The sequence below is a fragment of the Adiantum capillus-veneris genome, chromosome 3 (assembly GCF_014529385.1).
Source record: "Adiantum capillus-veneris isolate H3 chromosome 3, ASM1452938v2, whole genome shotgun sequence".
Classification (NCBI taxonomy): Eukaryota; Viridiplantae; Streptophyta; class Polypodiopsida; order Polypodiales; family Pteridaceae; genus Adiantum; species Adiantum capillus-veneris.
Genome location: NC_140933.1, coordinates 5936018 through 5957691, shown reverse-complemented (window position 1 = coordinate 5957691; position 21674 = coordinate 5936018). Strand labels below are relative to the sequence as shown.

The 21674-nt window shown below is 43.3% G+C and overlaps 1 protein-coding gene across 1 annotated transcript in view; it reads left to right on the top strand.

Annotated features, from left to right (window-relative positions):
• Window positions 1-11691, top strand: part of LOC147460454 (oleoyl-acyl carrier protein thioesterase, chloroplastic-like) — a 42307-nt gene extending 30616 nt beyond the window's left edge. Inside the window, exons 5-7 of the mRNA XM_086507711.1 lie at window positions 10823-10910; window positions 10981-11049; window positions 11139-11691. Coding sequence (XP_086363837.1) covers window positions 10823-10910; window positions 10981-11049; window positions 11139-11441 — 460 coding nt within the window. The 3' untranslated portion in view covers window positions 11442-11691. The remainder of the gene's footprint in view (window positions 1-10822; window positions 10911-10980; window positions 11050-11138) is intronic.
• The last annotated feature ends 9983 nt before the right edge of the window (window positions 11692-21674 follow it).

The following is a 21674-nucleotide window of genomic DNA, read 5'->3' as shown; positions in this document are numbered from 1 at the left end:
GAGCGTGAGCAAGCGCGCTTGGCGGCCGAAGTAAGAAAGGAAGCGGCCGAAAAGGACGAGCGGCCTTGGAGGCCGAGCATGAGGCACAGAGAGACCTATGCATGCAAGAGTTGGTCCAATAGGTTCTCACCTCGAAACTCGAGCCGGCCAAATATATTGGTAGGTTCGTCAAGTGGTGCAAGCCAAGATTCGGACTAACAACCGCGTCACCGAGCAGTTGACTTTCAGTAGGTATGATGGTAAGATGGATGCTACGATTATTCATTCTTGGTTGCATCAATTTAATGCTTATTTTGCGACAACTAAGAAGATAGGAAATAACAAAGTTTTGACGGCAGCTACGTACCTTGCCGGTGATGCCATTAATTGGTACCACGTATGGCAAGAGAAGTACATTTGACTGCGCACCTCTACATTAGGTCTCCATAGGTTGTCGTCTTCAGAGAAGCCTCCACCATTTTCTTGGAGTTCCCTCCTCAAACTCTGTCTTTAGGAGCCACCTTTAGGAAGTGGCCTGGTTTCTATCTTGGCTGATAGCTCCTTGTCAACTCCAATGTAGTACTTTGTTTACTCATCTCTTGGCATCCTCTTGTAGTTTCTTCGTGATGTCAGTTGCCTCTTCTCCCTTTTGCTTTCCTTTTCTGTTTATCCATTACCTTCTACTGTTAGATTTTACCAGTTTGCGGGCATTGCCTAACGTTCGAACTCTTGCAGATGTTCCTTGTCCATTTCACTGTTGGTGGCTTTTGGTAGTCTAGGTTTTGTTATGCAGTAGTAGAGTAAGCTTTTGGTGGATGTTAGGTGTAGCGGAATGATTGTTTGCGCTTTGCTCAAGATGAGTGCTCCGAACTGTGCTCAAGGTTCCTTTTAGTTCTTATGGAAGGGAGAGCCTTCCGTTCTTAGTGGAAAGTGCTATGATCAGAACAAAGTGAATGGACAATGTGCGTACAAGTGTATGAGACTGAGAGAGAGAGAGAGAAGAGAGATAAGACACCGGAGACGTTGTAAAACCCTCCTCCGAAGGCCCCACTCTCGTCGGAGAGAGTGGTCTACTTAATGATTGCACAAAGTGGTACAATGCGAATGCAATGGACTGATGCAACTTGGACTGTGCCCATGACGACGATGGTGATGACGATGACGGCTTGATGGCTGAAATCTGAGATCTTCTAGCTGCTGATTTTCGGGACTGTTTCGGTGGCTGAAAATGATTGTTTTGGCTGCGTTTTCATGGCTGATAATGGAGGAACTACTGCAACCACTTAGGCTGAATCTGCTGCGTTTCTATCTGCTGAAAATCTGCATTTTTGTTACTGCTGAAAATCTGCGTTTTTGTTGCTATGTGCTGGGCTGACAAACGCCAATGATGGTTGCAGGCTTGCTGGCGTTTTTGGGCTGAAAACGCTGATGATGGTTGTAGCGTTTTTGGCTGAAAAATGCTAGGGCTGCCCATTGCTGGCGATGGGAAGAATGTGCAAACTCTAAGATGCTGATGGTGATGGCGATCATGCGTAGGATGGAAACGCCATGGATCTGGGTACTGCTGCCGTAGCGGGAACTGTCAAGACAGAAAACGCTAGGGGTGCTGAGGGGTTACTGTTGAGAAGTTGCCTGTTGAGCGGGAAGCTCCTGCTGCCTCTTCTACCAGAAAGTGCTAACTTGGGTTTGCTTATATATTAACTTAGCAAAATTGCCATACCTACTTTTGTTGGAAAGTCACTTAAAAATAATAAGTGAAAATAACCAAAAATAGGGAAAATAGGCTAAATGCACATGAAAATTCCCCTGATTGAATCTGATGGATTCTGAAGGGAATACTGATGATCATGTTGTGTGCAACCAGAGGATATGCATCTATGCTAAGTGATTGGGCATGCACGCTCTACGAATAGACTCACAAAAGTGCCAGATCACTGCTAATCTAGACTTGATTGGACTGACTGATATGCTGTAGCTTGTCCACGGACACATAGGGTTGGATGTGTCACGTGACATCCTCTCCTTTTCAAAGTGAGGTATTGGTACTGAACTGTATGGCGTCGAGGGAGATCTCCAAAAACATCCGGAATCCTGGAAGGGACTCTTCGCCGGCCCACTCTGATGTGTGGGTCGTGCGGTACTTGAACTTTATAAAGGTCTGCAACGCTTGCTTCCTTGGGCCGCGCCGAAAGCGACACAAAGTCTTCTGTGGCTCCTTCAATGCTTTAACTTCGTCGAGAGTCATGCTTCTTTCTTCAAGAATCTCCATGGCTGAAAATTCCTGAAACCACTTCCAACACAAAAACATGAACATACCCATTCCATGTAAAGTGAAGGAAAAAAATCTTGTCTTCTCTAAAGACTGTGTATGCAATGTAGATGAACATAGAGATGGAGTGACAACCTGTTCATCAAACACATGCAAACAATGAGGTCAAATCTTTTCTGTTTGATCAAAATCAATCAACTGTGGCAAATCACAATGGAAATGCCCATGCTTGGTGCTCATACTATCATGTGCTCATTCGGAAACTGTGTCATGCCAAGGAAGAGACATGGAACGTGACTTCCTTACATACATACTTTTCAGCTGTTCATGAAAAATCCGCATACATTCGTGCTTATCCACGAGAGAAACGTGCTCAACATACATTATGTCATGCCTAAGAAAAGGGATCAGATAACAATGCTGACTAAAATACAGGAAACCGTCACGAATGAAACACTCGAACAATTCGTGCGTATCAATCATGCGAACATACTTTCTGTGAGGGTTCTTTGGACCTAGGCTCGAGAGCCAAGATCGCTTCTTCTTGAATGATCGAATCGTCTTGTGGGGGTTCTTTGGACCTCGACTCGAAAGTCAGGTCGGTTCTCTGTGATTGATCGAATCTACAACGAGATTAGTTTCGCTAGAAAAAGCATCCACTAATACATCATCCTTGTGAACCATCACATCTTCTTCATGCAACTCATCATGCTTGTGAGAAATCACATCTTTATCATGCAAATCGACATGCTTGTGAGAAATCACATCTTGATCATGCAAATCATCATGCTTGTCATTGGCAATCAAATCATCATCATGCTTCACACAATCATGCAAATCCTGTGTATCATGCTGTGGAGAAAAAGAGACTGAGAGAGTCTCCTTTTCTTGAATCCTTTCAATATTGTCCTGCATATTAGCAATGAGAGATGGAGAATGAGCAATGTCCTCTCCATGAATGACAATAGGAGAATCACTATTGGCATTGAGAGTTCTAGTGTTAGCCGCAAATTTCATGAGAGCGTCATTATCACGAAACCATCGCATATACACAATAGACAGCTTACGGTAACTCTGTCAGAGAGAGATTTTTGCAATAGGGATAGTGTGTGTGTGTATGAGGGATAGTGTGTGTGTGTGTGTATGCCCATAGAGGGGTGGATACAACTATCGATTTGTGCTTGAAGGCATAGTAGGACAAGCTTGTAGCATAGGCTAAGAGGAAGCACATAATAAATGCTTTTGGGGTGTGTTACAATGAACGCCATATTTGTTTCTTATAACCTATGACCAGTGTTAGAATAGAATTCAGTTGTTGATTGAACCCATGTGTGGTTAGCTGGCCCTGAGAGAGGAGAAACAACAAATCTTCTAGTGAAGGCAGTCTGTTGAATTGCAAACAACACATCAAGGCACTCCTCCGTGATGAGAGCATCCATGTCGGGACGAAAGCCAAAGACCTCGATAGGAGATGTCAGATTAACTTCGAGGCGGGCTCTCTCAACAAGAGAGGAATTGATCACATCATGCATACTACCTGGGTCAAACAATATGACAAAACGGTGCCCCGACGTACAACCATAACATTTGATGAGAGATTCATCAATGGGAGGGTCCTGAGAAACTTGGGGCACACTCGTGTTATCATTCATTGCATTGACAGAGGAAGTGGGTGCTGTGGGTTCTTTAGATTCATTCGATTCAAGCTTAGGACATGTTCTTTTTATGTGACCCTCAATGTGACAATGAAAACAACGACCTTCCTTAGAATAAGTGCTTTGTTCTTCCGACGTGATGTATCCTCCTACAATTCCTTGTGCTACCTTTTCATCTGGAGTAAGCTTAGGTTTAGCAATTGTGTTAACCTTACCCTTTGATTCATTGGAAGAATTCTTTGATGAGAGACTGTTGGAAGATTGGTTAGAAGAGTTATCATTCTCACCATTCTTACCGTTCTTACCGTTCTGAGGGTTCTGAGAAGTCTGCGAGGTACTTGTGGAAGTCTTGTTCTCCTTAGGCTTTCCCTTGTTGTGCTTCATCTCTTGTGCGAGAGCAATCGCTATCGCCTTGTTGAGATCGATTGGATCGAGTATCTCGACATCGTACTTGATATACTCGTCCAATCCAAAGAGAAAAGCCTCTTCATCATCCGATTTTCGTAATTGAGTGCCTAGCTGCAAACACGATCAGAAAAAGACATGATTGGTATATCATTTTTCTTGAGAGAGCGCCAATCGTCTTTCAATCGTGCGAGGTACTGAGGTGGCATAAACCGCGCCTTGAGCTTGTCTTGGAAATCAGTCCAATCGAAGGAAAGGGGCGTGAATCCGTCGGCTTCCTCTAGGTGCGCGGCTAGCTGTGCCTCTTGCCATGCGTGGTACCAATTGATGGCATCAAGAGCAAGGTACATAGTTGCCGTCAAAACTTTGCTATTTCCTGTCTTCCTAGTTGTCGCAAAATAAGCATTAAATTGATGCAACCAAGAATGAATAACCGTAGCATCCATCTTACCGTTATACTTACTAAAAGTCAACTTCTCTGTGATTGGATGGTTAGAATCCGTGTCGTGGCTTGCACCACTTGAGAAATTCCCACGATCTTTGGGTGGTTCGGTCTTCGAGGCTAGGACTTGGCAAGCAATTCTTGAGTGCGTAGCTCCCTTCGAGCTTCACGCTCTGCCTTCTAAGGCTGCGGCTCGTGCTGCCGCTTCCTCCTTCCTTAGTTCTTTTCTTTCTTTTCTTGCGTCGCGCTCGCATCCTTGGCTTCTTGTGCACGGTCCTTTATTGCTTGTTCTTCTGCTTTGCTTGTGAGTTGTGCCAATGCAACTCGATTCGTTTCTTGTTGTTGTGCCATCATGTCCAACATCGACTTGACTATCATCTCCATAGGAGTTAGTACAACTCGTGGCGTAGATGGCGAAGGGGGAGGGTCGAAAAAGTCTCCTCGTGGGGAAAAATCTTCGCCGCCTCTCTCATGCTCATCACCTGTATGCGAAGTATCCATTCCGCTTCGGGTGACGACCATGCACTATGATCTTTGGTTCTTAAGTTCACGAGGAACTTGGGTTCTTGAGGGTCTTGGGTTCTTGGGTTCTTGAGGATCTTGAGGTTCTTGAGGTTTTTTTCGCTTGCCAATCGCGTTTGAGAAGGATCTTCTCTTCACCCGAGTTCTACTCCTTTTTGCGGGCACACCCCTTGGCAGCCTTGCGCTCACACAAAGGTTGCTTTTTTCCACTTACGTCGATTGGCCGGCCGCTAAGTGCACAGTCCGCTCTCAGTGAGTGAAAAGAGACACAAGGGGAGGCTGGCAAGCCCTTCTTTCTTGGGATTCCTGTCAGTCTTCAAAAAAACACGATTAGGAATCGACACGCCCAAGCGAACTTGGGTTCGTGCGACCTCAACAAGCAAAAAAAATTCTTGTGGTTCTTGTGGGTTCTTTCCTTGAGCGATACAGAACATTGTCAAAGCTCTGATACCAATGTTAGGTGCAGCGGAATGAGTGTTTGCGCTTTGCTCAAGATGAGTGCTCCGAACTGTGCTCAAGGTTCCTTTTAGTTCTTATGGAAGGGAGAGCCTTCCGTTCTTAGTGGAAAGTGCTATGATCACGAACAAAGTGAATGGACAATGTGCGTGCAAGTGTATGAGACTGAGAGATAGAGAGAGAAGAGAGATACGACACCAGAGACGTTGTAAAACCCTCCTCCGAAGGCCCCACTCTCGTCGGCGAGAGTGGTCTACTTAATGATTGCACAAAGTGGTACAATGCGAATGCAATGGACTGATGCAACTTGGACTATGCCGACGACGGTGACGACGACGGTGACGACGACGGTGACGACGACGACGACGACAACTTGATGGTTGAAATCTGAGATCTTCTAACTCCTGATTTTTGGGACTGTTTCGGTGGCTGAAAATGACTGTTTTGGCTGCGTTTTCATGGCTGAAAATGGGGGAACTGCTGCAACCGCTTAGGCTGAATCTGCTGCGTTTCTATCTGCTGAAATCTGCGTTTTTGTTACTGCTGAAAATTTGCGTTTTTGTTGCTATGTGCTGGGCTGAAAAACGTCAATGATGGCTGCAGGCTTGCTGGCGTTTTTGGGCTGAAAACGCTGATGATGGCTGTAGCGTTTTTGGCTGAAAAACGCTAGGGCTGCCCATTGATGGCGATGGGAGGAATCTGCAAACTCTAAGATGCTGATGGTGATGGTGATCATGCATAGGATGGAAACGCCATGGATCCCGGTACCGATGCCGTAGCGGGAACTGTCAAGACAGAAAACGCTAGGGGTGCTGAGGGGTTACTGCTGAGAAGTTGCCTGTTGAGCGGGAAGCTCCTGCTGCCTCTTCTGCTAGAAAGTGCTAACTTGGGTTTGCTTATATATTAACTTAGCAAAATTGCCCTACCTACTTTTGTTGGAAAGTCACTTAAAAATAATAAGTGAAAATAACCAAAAATAGGGAAAATAGGCTAAATGCACATGAAAATTCCTCTGACTGAATCTGATGGATTCTGAAGGGAATACTGATGATCATGCTGTGTGCAACCGGAGGATATGCATCTATGCTAAGTGACTCGGCATGCACGGTCTACGAATAGACTCACAAAAGTGCCAGAGCATTGCTAATCTAGACTTGACTGGATTGATTGATATGCTGTAGCTTGTCCACGGACACATAGGGTTGGATGTGTCACGTGACAGTGGAAGTGCCCATCTTTTAGAGGGTGCTGTCATCCTCTCTCCACTTAGCTTGCCAGGGCACTTTTTACTCTCTTTAGGAGGGGTTTTTAATCTTTTTTTCTACATTCTCCGGTTTTTACACTTTTCAGATGTTGCCTCATGTTCATGTACTTACCCTCAGAATCGGCACCATTTGGGCATTTGGAGGAATTAAGCAGAGAAATCAGCCTTTTTCTTTGGCCCCCCCCCCCCCCCCCCCCCCCCCAAAAAAAAAAAAAAAAAAAACACACACACACACAGATTAAATGAAATGTTATACGTCTTCAAAAGGCCAAATTGACTTATGAGACCAAACTGATACAATCCTTGTGGATCTAATCCAATGTCTGGGTGCAAAAATAAAATGAAATAAAGTGAAAGACTAAACTAAAAGAGTAAAATCGTCAAACTGAAATCATCATCATCAATGTTTGAGGATGCCCGGCATTGGGTGTTGTCCGAGAAAGTATTGCATCGGTCGTTGAAAAGAATCGTCAATGTCCACCTCTGTAAATAGTCGTATTGGGAGTCGTGATCCTCTTACGGAGCCTCCATCGATGTCGTGGTTGCCCTTGTAGACGTGGGCGTCTAGTTCTTTCGAGCTCAGTGGCTCTGTCCACTAATATACCTCTGGTATAAGTGGGCTAAGTCCCTACTCTAAAGAAGTCAGTTATCTCCCTCTGTGAATGTCTCCCACTGCATGGTCTCCTCAAGCAACTCTCCCTGTGTCTGTGCAGCTCAAGCAAAAACAACCCGAGGCATCTCTGATCTTGATATCTCATGACTCCAGCCAACGGTCCAAAGCCCTCTTTGAATAGACAGTGAAAGCTGCTTCGTATCTCATAGTATACCGAACAATGACAAATGTGATGTAACTTTGTCTCTAGCTCTATATGACACAACTGGTACTCTCCTAAATCTGCCAGGTCTCATCGCTAGTTGATGCGATGATGTGCACATCTGACCAATAGCACATCCTGTTCAATGAGTGTTCATTTTAGGCCGGTCTTATCACATATCCATCCTTTATTAGTTAGAGAAGATTCTCTCTATAGAAAGCCATCTTCGTGCCCAACTCTTGTACCGCTTGTATCCATGTGCTTCTAGGGCTCTGCTTTTGGCAACCGGTATCTAGTTGAATCAAATCTTGGCGTGTAAGTCTAGTGATCTTTGTTCGTGTAAGAAAAAGGGAGGGTGCATCCAAAAAATATTGCAATGGGGGCAGTCTATCCATGCTGAAGCCAGGGATGACTCAAGGGCTAGCCGAGTATATCCGTCTCTGGGGAGGTCCCATAAATTATGCATGAATGAAATTGATCTAGTAAGGGCCTCAACTACGAGAGGGGGGGGCAGCTAGCTCGGCTTGAATAATCTCATGTGGCATTGAGGCCTTAGTCGGAATCAGCCGAGAGATCATAGAGACTAGAGGCCTCTCCATACATCTCCATTCATCAGTACTACTAGATCTTCCATGGTGGTCCACTAGGGTCCCCAAATCTGAACCCCATAAAGCATAGTTGAAGCCACTAGAGTGTCAGAAAGCCATAGCTTTGTTTGAGGTTCTTGAAAGTGAAACTGAACCTACGAACACATCTTCTCCAGTCCTCCCAAGGGTGCATAAGCTCTCGTCAATCTAGTCTCTGCTGCTCTCCTCAATGAAAACACCGGTCCATTGAAGACTACCCCAAGATAGGTGTATGCATCTGTATACTCCACCCTCCTCGCCATATGTAAAAGTGGGTGTTCACCTCCTGACCCACCGGGGTGTGGTGTTAAAACACCATAACCTTTGTCACACGTGACACATCCAAACATCCAACCCTATGTGTCCGTGGATAAGCTACAGCATGATCAAGGTTCAGTTCAGTCAAGTCAGTCTAGATTTAGAAGTGATCTGGCACTTTTGTGAGTCTATTCGTAGACCGTGCATGCCCAATCACTTAGTATAGATGCATATCCTCTGGTTGCACACAGCATGATCATCAGTATTCCCATCAGAATCCATTAGAATCAGTTAGGGAATTTTCGAGTGCATTTAGCCTATTTTACCTATTTTTGGCATTTTTCACTTATTAATTTAAGTGACTTCCCAACAAAAGTAGGTAGGGCAATTTTGCTAAGTTTGTATATAAGCAAACCCAAGTTAGCACTCAATGGCAGAAGAGGCAGCAGGAGCACCTTGCTCAACATGCAACTTCTTAGCAGAATCCAAGGACTTACTAGCGTTTTTGCTTCACAACAGCCTGGCTAGCGTTTTTGGACAAGACCACCGTAGATCAGCCAGCGTTTTGCTCTTGCAGATCCCTGGCGACAAGACCACAGCAGATCAGCCTAGCGTTTTTGCATTTGCAGAACCACGGCGACAGAAACACCAATTTCAGCCCCTAGTGTTTTTGGTTGCAGATCAGCCCTGGGTTTGGCACCTTAACCGCGAGGGAAAGTCAAGTACCATCAGCGTTTTCAGTTTTCAGCAGTTAGACATCACAGATCAAGTCCCGAACCTCGCAGATCTCACCTTCCCGCAGCAGTTCCTCGCCGCACGGTCAGTTTCCGCAAGGTTTACAGTTTCAGCCCGGAAAACACAGATTTCTGTATCTGCGTTTTCAGCGCGTCGTCGTCGCATCGTCGTCATCGACATAGAGTCAGAATTCAGCCGATAGAAGATTTGCAGATTTCAGCCCATAGCGTTTTTGGACAGCAGTAGAAAGATTGCAGATTTCAGCCCTCAGGTCGACTTCGTCATCACCGTTGTCATCGTCGACGTAGCTTAGACTTGCATTCATTTGTACCAAATTGTGCAATCATAAGTAGACTACTCTAGCCGACGAGAGTGGGGCCTTCGGAGGAGGGTTTTACAACGTCTCTGGTGTCGTTTCTCTCTTCTCTCTCTATCTTTCAGTCTCATACACTTGCACGCACAGTGTCCATTCACTTTGTTTGTGATCATAGCATTCTCTCATTAAAAACGGAAGGCTCTACCTTCCATAAGAACAAAAGGAACCTTGAGCAGAGTTCGGAGCACTCATCTTGAGCAAAGCACAAACATTCATTCCGCTGCATCTAACCACCTTGGTTTTCCCTAGGCCGACTGACGATCCACTATCGTGGGCAAACATGTACAAAGCATCTAAATGACGTTGCATCCCCTCCGGGGAGTCAGAAATCAACACAATATCATCAGCATATAACAATAGTGGGATCCATGTCCCTGCCAACTGTGCTCCTCCTCTATCACCATCCCTCTCAATGTAATCAGCAACCTCATCCACATACATGCCAAATAGTGTAGGAGATAGCGGGCAGCCCTGTTTCACCCCAATAATGGAGTGGACCAAATCAAAAATCCCCTCTGGAGTGCGTACCTGCCCCACTATTGACTTATATAGGGCCCATCTCCTACAATCTGCGCATCAATCTAGCTCTGGGCACTGTATCGAAGGCTTTGTGGAAATCCACAAAGCAACAATAGAGGAGTCTCCCACGTGATCTCCCCTCCTCAATAATGGCTCTGAGTGTCAGAATATGATCAAGAGTAGAGAAACCTCTCTTGAAACCCACCTATCCTGCTACCCATACACCCTATCTCTGCTCAAGGATGGATGCGTACAACCGTGCCAATGTGTGTCCAATCATGATAGTGCGGTAATTCCGAGGCTCCATAGGGTCCCCTGACTTGAAGGTACGTACGATAGTGGACAAACTCCAAGTATCAGGTAGGCCCTTGCACATGGCACGGTTGAACTTATATATATATATATATTGAGAGAGAGAGAGAGAGAGAGAGAGAGAGAGAGAGAGAGAGAGAGAGAGAGAGAGAGAGAGAGAGAGATATGATGATGATGATGATGATGCAGATATGCATTTCCGGAAGAGAATAGCTCCAGCTTGAGGAAGATACCAAAGCTAGGGGATCCAGCTCAGCATGTTAGATCTGGCCTCATGGTAAGTGAAAGTCTGTTTAGTCTGTACGCACAACATAATTTGTCATTTACTTCACTGGAACATTGTATAGCCAAGGCGTGGAGATCTTGATATGAACCAACATGTGAATAATGTCACCTACATTGGATGGATTTTGGAGGTATGCATTTACGCACAACACTTTCAAAGTTGCAAGCTCAAAATGTTTTTATCTCAGCTAAAGTCTCACCTTTTCCTTGCTTTCTGTAGAGCACGCCACTCAGCGTACTGGATACACATCAGCTGCACAGGATCACTCTCGATTATAGGCGAGAATGCAAGCATGGTGATTCAGTAGAGTCTCTTGCAAGTTTGGAAAGTTGCTATGAGGAAGGCAGCAGAGGTGGAGAAAGCGGTGGATTCAAGGCTGGCATCAATGGGCTAGCTCAGAAGCCAAACATTGCTGTTGCAGATGGCGTAGAGTTCTTGCACCTTCTACGCATTGCTGGCAGCAACATCGAGATCAACAGGGGCAGAACTGTGTGGAAGAGAAAATCAGAGAGAGCTCAGTGATAGTTTACGAGTTTGTGCTTCCATTATATGAATGTACCTTGTCTAACAGTTAGGACATTGGAGCTCTTCTTAAACCTAGCAAGACAAGATGCCAGGCCATTCTTGGAAACATGAGACTAGTTTGCGGCATGATAACATGATGTTTAGGCGTTTTTTCGGGCATACCATTCATACAGAGCAGTCCAGCCTAACTGCGTAGGTGCATAAGGGACCTCTAGGTTTTGAGATTAGAAGCTTAATTTTGCCTGCTTATCATGTGTTTGTGATGTTGCTTTGAGTTTTGTACGTGGCACCACATGAAAAGTAATTTGTTTCACCTTCCCCTTTTGATGCGAGGCGTAGATATGATTAGGAGTCGTAAAAAAGTTCACACAAAAAATGGCGTTGTCATGCACAGTGGGCATAGATTCATGTGATTGAGACGGTGTCTTAATTCGTTGAATTGCGTGTTGTGAGGGGGGGATACTATGAATGTACACTAAGAAGAGCACAAATTTTCGTGTATCTTGGATAACAACAAAATTTGATCAAATGTTATTATCGTGAAATCTGACCCATTGTGATACATCGATTGATTTTAATTTCTTTTGTAGGCTTTATGTATCTCATTTCACAAAAGAAACGTTGATAATTGTTTTCACAAAATGTACCTTGTGGCACAAGGTTTGGAGGTCCAGAAAAGTTTCGACGAGTCATGAACCCACCCACCTACTGGGAAAAGTTTTTGAAACTCATTGAAAGTGTTGTTTTAGAGGCTTGAAAATCAGTGGATAAAAAGCCTCAATTGTAGGAAATGGTCAATCGTAGCCTTGGTGCCCCACCCTTCTGCTTTGCCCGTCGCCTTGTCGTGAACTCCAAGAGATGATGCCGTGGACCGGAAGCTCCTCGAGCACTCTCTGGTTTTTGATGTTGACCAAGGCACACCGTACTCTCTCTCTCTCTCTCTCTCTCTCTCTCTCTCTCTCTCTTTGCTTTATTGATATCGGGACCACCACCTCACAGATTGCATGAGGAGAACTTGTCTTGATTTTCTTTTCTTCTTTTTCAAAAATTGTATCACCTAGTTGCGCGCTTTCAATGAAAGTGAGGCGGTAGCCAAGTCAAAAGATAAAAATAAAATGGAAAGTGAAAAGCACATCTACACATACAATAAATGTGTGCTAGAAAGGTTATTTAGTGCAAGAGACTTTGGGTCTACAGGTCTCTTGACATCTCTACTTTTTGATCTTTGATTGTAAATCTATGGATGGATAGAGAGAGAGAGAGAGAGAGAGAGAGAGAGAGAGAGAGGTTTGCACAAAAGGACCTTTGGTGTGGCCAATTGAATTGATGAGTCGCATCCCATAATAAAAGTGGTTCTTCTAATGGTTACTTGGCCACATAGAGAGAGAGAGAGAGAGAGAGAGAGAGAGAGAGAGAGAGAGAGAGAGAGGCATGCACCACATATGGTTTCCACAAAAGGAGCTTTGGTGTCCATTAAAGTGGTTCTTCTAATGGTTACTTGGCCGCGCAGAGAGAGAGAGAGAGAGAGAGAGAGAGAGAGAGAGAGAGAGAGCCACCACATATTGTTTGCACAAAAGCAGCTTTGGTGTGGTCAATTGGATTGATGGGTTGCATTCCATAGTGGTGTTCTTCCATTAATTAATTCTCTCTCTCTCTCTCTCTCTCTCCACGCTAACCCTAGTTCTCTTCTGTTATCTCTCATGTAGTCTTCCCCTGGGCAGGTTAGCCTTGTGGGAGGGCGTTAAGGTTGCATTCCATAGTGTTGTCCTTCCATTGATAACTTGAATGCATAAGCTATAAGAGAAATCAGTTTTGAAGATGAAGGCTGATTTGCAAATTGCACGGTAAAATGCTTGATGGTTAAATCAAGAGTTAATGAAGATAATGATGTCAAACATTTGCCCTATTTTCACAAGAGTTGAAGATCATAAAGATTGGGTAGTAGATATTGAGCTATGGATGTTGTTGATGCTCATGTGATGATAGACAAGGAGAAATTGCATATGGTGCCACTGATATGGACTCTGACCACTCTTTGATGGTAAGGTTGGAACCCTCCCTTGATATGCCTTACAATGTGGTGGTCAACAAAGCAAATAAAGAGTAGGCATCCCATCGCATCCTCGTCCGCTTACCTTTAGTATTTGCGGCTCTGACCATCATCGACAATGGTGACGTCAACTCTAGATTCTCACAGGTAGACACGCTTTGTCAGTCTCTGTTGGTTTACACACATACACACTCTCGAGCATTGTAGAGGGTGAAACAAGGAGAGAGCTTGTCAGTAGTGGGAGGCAAGGAGAGTACACTCTCCGCAGCAGTGGTCTCTTGAGAGACACGATTCTTGAGCACACTGCTGGGATGTGAAGATGCAACATTGACACTTCAAGTGTCCTAGCATTTATGCGTTCACAAGTGTTCTGAGCCCTCTCTACATCTTGAGAGTGATTGGTTATGCCATATGTATTTTGGGCATGATGTACACACTTGTACTTTGAGATTGCGATCTCCATATCTCCAAATTTGTAGTTCTCTTACACTCACATGGTCTACAACAGATTGACATAGGTTTTTGGATCATCTCAGTTCTAGGGGGAGTTCCATGTGTATGGTTTTTGCATGTTAGAGCATAAGTTTAGTGTTGTGAGCTCTTTTGAGAGCGGTATCTCCATAGGAATCTATTTTTCTTGAATACATATTGGTGCTTGTTTATGCACGTGCCCTACCTCTTGCGGTGATCTATACTACTTATGTACGCTGTGCTACAGATATTGCCTATGTACGCCATTGTAGAGCCTATTATGGCTTGATTTGGCAGTTACCTAGCTGATTCTGAGAATCGGTGTGAAAGAGCCCTTTCTGAGACTGTGGCTAATCATTGAGTCTATTGATCCTTTGAAGGACCCTATTGAGCTGGGGTGTTTTCAGATGTATGAGACACCTTTGGTGATACAGGTTGTTGGAGATCCCCCTACTCGTGGCCTCGTCATAGTGTTAAGTATGGAGCCTGATTTATCCTTGTAATTTTTTGTGGTAAAAACGCACATTTGTAAGGTCCCCATTATGAGGAGAAGCCATAATGCGTGAAGGAAAATCACTCGCCAGAAATAAAAATCATTCGCTAGAAACCAAAATTTTCACCGCCAAAATTTAGGGGCAACTTTAGCCTGAGTCTTTTTTTTTCCTTCGCCGGAATATTCCTTTTCACCAGAATATTATGGCCGGACGGCAGCCGAAAAGTGGTCGAAAAACGATCGGTCGGTTGGCCGATGGCCGGTAGATAATGACCGGTGGCCGGTGGTTGGAAGTTAATAGCCCGTGGCCAGTGGCCGAATTCAAAAGTGGACTTGTCTTCTTAAGGGCGGCCACACATGGGCGGATTGGAGGGTCCGATTTGAACTTATCTACACAAGGGCGGCTACACATGGTTGCCTCTCATGAGAGAGAGCAACCCTTTTGGCCTATAAAAGGAGGCCATTTCTACACACATTTCATAGTGTGAAGTTGATGCAACAAGGTGAGTGTGAGGTGGTGAGAGTGAAGCAAGGCGGGAGCTTTATTAAGGATATAATCCCTTTGTAAACTACTTCTTGTTTTGGAGTACGAAAGCCATTGAGTGACTGCTTTCCCATGGACGTAGCCCACATTGGGTGAACCACGTATATCGTGTGTACTCTCTCTCTCTCTCTCTCTCTAATCTATAATCTCTTATGTGTGAAATCTATCTTTCTCCATTAAGTAATTTACTCAAATATCTATTTAGCTACGTCTTATTTCCTAACAACTAGTATCAGAGCAAGGTTTGCTTGTAACCAAATTATCCCAAGGAAAGGATTCCTTGAATTGAGTGGGAGTTATGGCGGAGGAAGGGAAGCTCAAGATTGAGAAGCTCAACGACAAAAACTATCAACATTGGAAGATGCAGATTGAAGACTATCTCTATCAGAAGGACCTCTATTTGCCAGTAGGCGGTCTTGCGAAGAAGCCTGCAACAATGACAGATGAAGCATGGATTGTCCTTGATCAAAAGGCACTAGGAACAATCCGGTTAAGCTTGGCGTCAACGGTAGCTTTCAATGTTTCAGAGATGAAGACCATGGAGGACTTGATGAAGTCACTTGACGACTTCTACGAGAAACCATCGGCATCCAATAAGGTATTTCTTATGTAAAGCTTGTTGGATCTAAAGATGACAGAGAATGGTTCAATTGCAGAATACCTAAATGACTTTAACACAAACATAAGTTAGCTTTGATCGATGAAAATCAATTTCGATGACGAAGTGGGAGCTCTGCTTATACTATCATCTCTATCGGATAGTTTGGACAGCCTTGTGATGGCTGTAAGTAATTCTATTTCTGGCACAAATACTCTTAAGTTTGATGATGTTATGGGTGTTCTCCTAAGTGAGAAAATACGAAGGAGAAGCACAGGAGAATCATCAAGTGCTACACTGTCAGGGGAAATAAGAGGAAGTCCTAAGGAGAGGTTCAAAAACCAAAAGGGTCGTGATTGCTCAAGACGGAGCAAGTCACGCACAAAGTCAGTTCTTGAATGTTGGAACTGCGGCAAGAAGGGCCACGTCAAGAAGGATTGCTGGTCTAAGAAGAAGAAGGAGACTAAGTCTCAAGACAACAAGCCAACATCGGAGGCCGATGTGGCAGGTAAAGTAGAGCAAGATGCTCCAATTCTTTCATTAAACAATGTGTCTAATTCCTGAATATTAGATTCTGGGGCTTCATTCCATGCGACACCACACAAGAAACATTCCCAAGATTACACCAAATGTAGTTTTGGGTATGTATACTTGGGAGATGCTGAAGCTTGTGAGATTGTCGGCAAAGGTACAGTTTCTGTCAAAGCTCCTAGCGGAAATGAATAGAAGCTTAAAGATGTTAGGCATGTTCCTTCTCTTTGAAAAAATTTGATCTCTACAGGACAATTGGACGATGAAGGTCACAACAGTGCATTTGGAAACAAACGGTGGAAGATCTCAAAGGGATCTTTGGTGGTTGCCAAGGGAGAAAAGGTCGGTACACTTTACTTGTGTACTATCAACATGCAACCTTCAGCTTGTGCATTAACTACAGAAGTTGATAGTGCGGTGTGGCACTACCGGCTTGGGCATATGAGTGCCAAAGGGATGCAAATCCTTCAAATGAAGAAGCTTCTACCAGGTTTGAAAGAAGTGGACTTAGAGTTCTGTGAAGATTGTGTTTATGGTAAACAAAAGAGGGTAAAATTTCAAAAATCAAGACATGAAAGAAAAAATAAAAAACTTGAGTTGGTTCATTCTGATGTTTGGGGTTCTGCAAGTACACCATCACTTGGTGGCTCATTGTACTATGTAACATTCATAGACGATGCGACTAGAAAAACATGGGTTTATGTCATGAAGAATAAGTCCGATGTATTTTCTATATTCCAAAGGTGGAAAGCCTTTGTGGAGAATGAAATAGGTACCAAGGATAAATGCGTCAGATCCGACAATGGAGGCGAATATTGTGGCCAAGCTTTTGTGTTAGCAATGGCATTCGGAGGCAAAGGACAACCCCAAGGACACCTCAACAGAATGAGATTTTAAAAAGGATGAACAAGACAATCATGGAGCGAGCACGAAGCATCCGACTACATGCAGGCCTATCGCTTGAGCTTTGGGTGGAAGCTGTAAGTACGTCTATGTACTTAATCAATCGATCACCCTCAACGGTAGCGGATGGGGGAGTTCCAGAAGAGGCATGGACATGTAAACCGGTGAATTATGCATTTCTCAAAGTGTTTGGGTGTGAGGCTTTCATGCACATAGATAGAAGCCTAAGATCAAAACTAGATGCAAAATCAAAGTCCAAAAAATGTTTCTTCATTGGCTATGGAGAAGGTGACTTTGGCTATCGCCTATGGAATCCTGAAGATGGTAAAATCTTAAGGAGTAGGGATGTAACTTTTAACGAACAAAATATGTACAAAGATTACTTGGAAAGAAAAAAAAACAAAAGAAATATGTGATGAATACATGGAGCTTGAGGACAATGAAGACTTAAGGACTGCAAACGATGATAATGTGCAACAACGTCAACTAAATGAGGAGCCTCAACCTATTCCCCGAAGATCTACAAGAGCAAGTAGACCTGCAGAAAGGTTTGTTCCTTCCTTCAACCATCTCTTGATCTCAGATTCTGGAGAGCTGGAATCATACGAAGAAGCTATGCAACATGAATCCAAAGAAGAATGGAGGAAGAGCATGCAAGTGGAGATGGACTCACTACATCGCAACCAAACATGGGAGTTGGTTGAGTTGCCTAAAGGTAAGCGGACACTTCAAAACAAATGGGTTTACAAGCTGAAGGAAGAAGAAGGTGGGAAGAAAAGGTACAAGTTTAGGCTTGTGGTAAAAGGGTTTTCTCAAAAGAAAGGTATTGACTTCAATAAAATATTTTATCCTGTTGTAAAAATGAACTCAATTACGCTTGTCTTAAGCCTTGCAGCTGCTTATGATTTAAATCTCGAGCAAATGGATGTAAATATTGCATTCCCTCACGGTGACTTAAGAGGAGGAAATCTACATGCTTCAACCAAAGGGGTATGAAGTAAAAGGTAAGTAGAAAATGGTTTGAAGATTAAAGAAGAGCCTGCATGGTTTAAAGCAAGCATCAAGACAATGATACTTGAAGTTTGATTGATGGATGTTGGATCATGGATTCGCAAGATGCAACTCGGATCACTGCGTCTACACGAAGAATTTGGGAGATGGGAAGTTCATCATCCTAATGTTGTATGTTGATGACATGTTGATTGTAAGTGCTAACATGCAGGACATCAAAGACCTAAAAGAGGAGCTATTTAAATCTTTTTCAGTGAAAGATTTAGGTGCTGCAAAGAAGATACTTGGTATGAAGATATCAAGGGAAAGGATGAAGAAGACAATAAAGCTATCTCATGATAATTACATCAAGAAGGTACTAGAAAGGTTTGCAATGCAAAATGAAAAAATAGTTTCTACACCTTTGGCTGGTCACATTAAACTAACCAAGGATATGTGTCCAAAGACACAAGAGGAGATAGCCTATATGTCTAAAGTTCCATATGCTGCAGCGGTAGGTTCTCTTATGTATGCTATGGTCTGGACAAGGTCAGGCATTGCACATGCAGTGGGAGTTGTAAGTAGGTTCATGGACAACCCAGGTAAAGATCACTGGCAAGCTGTGAAGTGGATACTTAGGTATCTAAAAGGGACAACAACAAATGCTTTGTATTTTGGAGGAACTGATATTTTTTTAGAAGGGTATGCTGATGCAGATATGACAGGTGACAAAGATACTCGAAGGAGCACTATTGGCTATGTCTTCACGGTTGGAGGCACAACAGTAAGTTGGGCTTCAAAACTGTAGAAAGTGGTCTCACTTTCTACCACGGAAGCAGAGTATTTTTCTAGAAGGGTATGCTGATGCAGATATGATAGGTGACAAAGATACTCGAAGGAGCACTACTGGCTATGTCTTCACGGTTGGAGGCACAACAGTAAGTTGGGCTTCAAAACTGCAGAAAGTGGTCTCACTTTCTACCACGGAAGCAGAGTATGTAGCAATGACGGAGGCAAGCAAAGAAATTATATGGCTTCACAGATTCTTAGAAAAGCTTGGATTCAAACAAGACAATTGTGTCTTGTACTATGATAGCCAAAGCGCTATCCATCTTGCAGAGAACTCAACCTTTCATTCAAGGACAAAGTACATTGAGATGAGATATCACTTCATACGCACTCTTTTCAAAGACGGACAACTAAAGCTAGGAAAGGTGCATACAAGTGAAAATCCTGCAGACATGTTTACAAAGGTGGTCAACAAGGAGAAGTTGAGCTTTTTCTCATCTTCAATCGACATTCAAGAATAAGAAGCCAGGATGGAAAGCAGTCAACACAGGTTTGGTTTGGAGATCAATCTCCAAGTGGGAGATTGTTAAGTATGGAGCCTGATTTACCCTTATAATTTTTTGTGGTAAAAACGCACATTTGTAAGGCCCCCATTATGAGGAGAAGCCATCGTGCGTGAAGGAAAATCACTGGCCGGAAATAAAAATCACTCACTGGAAACCAAAATTTTCACGGCTAAAATTCAAGGGCAACTTTAGCCCGAGACTTTTTTTTCCCTTCGCCAGAATATTCCTTTTCGTCGGAATATCATGGCCGGACGGCGGCCAAAAAGTGGTCAAAAAACGACCGGTCGGCTGGCCGGTGGTCGGAAGTCAATAGCCGGTGGGGCCGGTGGCCAAATTCAATGGCTAGTGGCCGAATTCAAAAGTGGACTTGTCTTCTCAAGGGCGGCCACACTTGGGTGGATTGGAGGGTACGATTTGGACTTATCTACACAAGGGCGGCTACACATGGTTGCCTCTCATGAGAGAGGACAGTCCTTTTGGCCTATAAAAGGAGACCATTTCTACACACATTTCATAGTGTGAAGTTGATGCAATAAGGTGAGTGTGAGGTGGTGAGAGTGAAGCAAGGCGGGAGCTCTATTAAGGGTATAATCCCTTTGTAAATTACTTCTTGTTTTGAAGTACGAAAGCCATTGAGTGGCTGCTTTCCCATGGACGTAGCCCAAATTGGGTGAACTACGTATATCGTGTGTACTCTCTCTCTCTACTCTATAATCTCTTGTGTGTGAAATCTATCTCTCTCCATTAAGTAATCTACTCAAATATCTATTTAGCTACGTCTTATTTCCTAACACATAGGACATGTATAGAGGCATGTAGGTGCTACTGACGCCTAGTTGGTAGTCTTTCAACAATGATTTTTGAGTAGCATATGCAATTTGATTCCTTGTTAGCACTCTTTTATGGTGTATATTGATTTTTTTGTTTGGTTCTGAAATATTCTCCCCGTACAGAGGAGACTCTATCGAATTTTCCTGTAAGTTCTCTACATTGATTTGGCACATACTTGCATTAATTATATTGTTGGTATTTGGTTGAGATTTGTATCTCTATACAAAGGAGACTACCAAAATTTCCATGGAAATTTTGCCATAAATCCTTTATCTCACTCTCTTACATTTGCTCTTGTTAGTTATGGCTAAATCTTCTAAGAAAGAAGAGTATTATATCAAGAAGTTTGATGGCATAAACTTCACAATATGGAAGTAGCCTATGCTTGATTTCTTGGTCAATAAGGGCCTTACATTTCCATTGAAATAACATAGAGGGGGTGTTTACATTGATGATAAGTGGGAGAAACTTAATGCTTCTACTATGGTAACCATTTGCTTGCACCTTGGTGAGCCTTTTTCTTTACAATTATGGATAAGGTTAGTGCAGAGGATTTATGGGACTCATTATGCTCGGCTTGGGATGACAAGAGTGCCTATAATAAGGTTTTTCTTATGAAAATATTATATGTTTGAATGTGAAAGAGGGCAACAATGTCAGTTCACACAAGTTACATGAGTTTAATAACTTGTTTATGCAATTGACATCTAAGGGACTCAATTTTGATGATGAAATTAGAGCTATTTTCTTGCTATGTTCTTTGCCTTTGTCGTGGGATACATTTAGCACTACCATTAGTAGCTCCACACCTGGCAGTAATTTGCTTTTGGTGTGATGTTACTAGTGCTTTTCTCATAGAAGAGATTAGACGTTAGTCTCGTGATACTAGTGGGGATGACGATGCATATATGGCTAGTGGTGGTTACCACATGTATGCAAAGAGGTAGAAGTTCCAATTGCTGTCAGTTATAGGATTGCAAGAATGCTCATAGTAAGAGTCATGGACGTGACCTACAAAATATAAAGTGCTATCATTGCTAAAGAAAGGCCATTTGAAGAAAGTTTGACGCATTTTCAATGTAAAACGTGTAAATCCATTGTCAAGTTGACCCTTCTAAGAGCAATGTGAATATGGAGGAGCTCAATGTAGTTGAGGTTCCACCAGTCGAGTTTGCCCTTGAAGTGCTGCAACCGTCACATGTCTTGATATTCACTGCTAACTTGAGTCCAAATGCCTTATTGGATCTTGATGAGTTTTATCCACAAAATTGGATCATTAACTCAGGTTCTAGTTTTGATGTTACTCCCCATAGGAAATGGTTCTCCAAGTATGCTTTTATGCATGCTTTGGTCAAGCTAGGTAACGTGTATCAACTTGACATTTGTGGCATTGGAGATATGAAGTTATGTATGCATAATGGCACTTAGTTTATGTATGCATAATGGCACTTACTTTATGCTTTT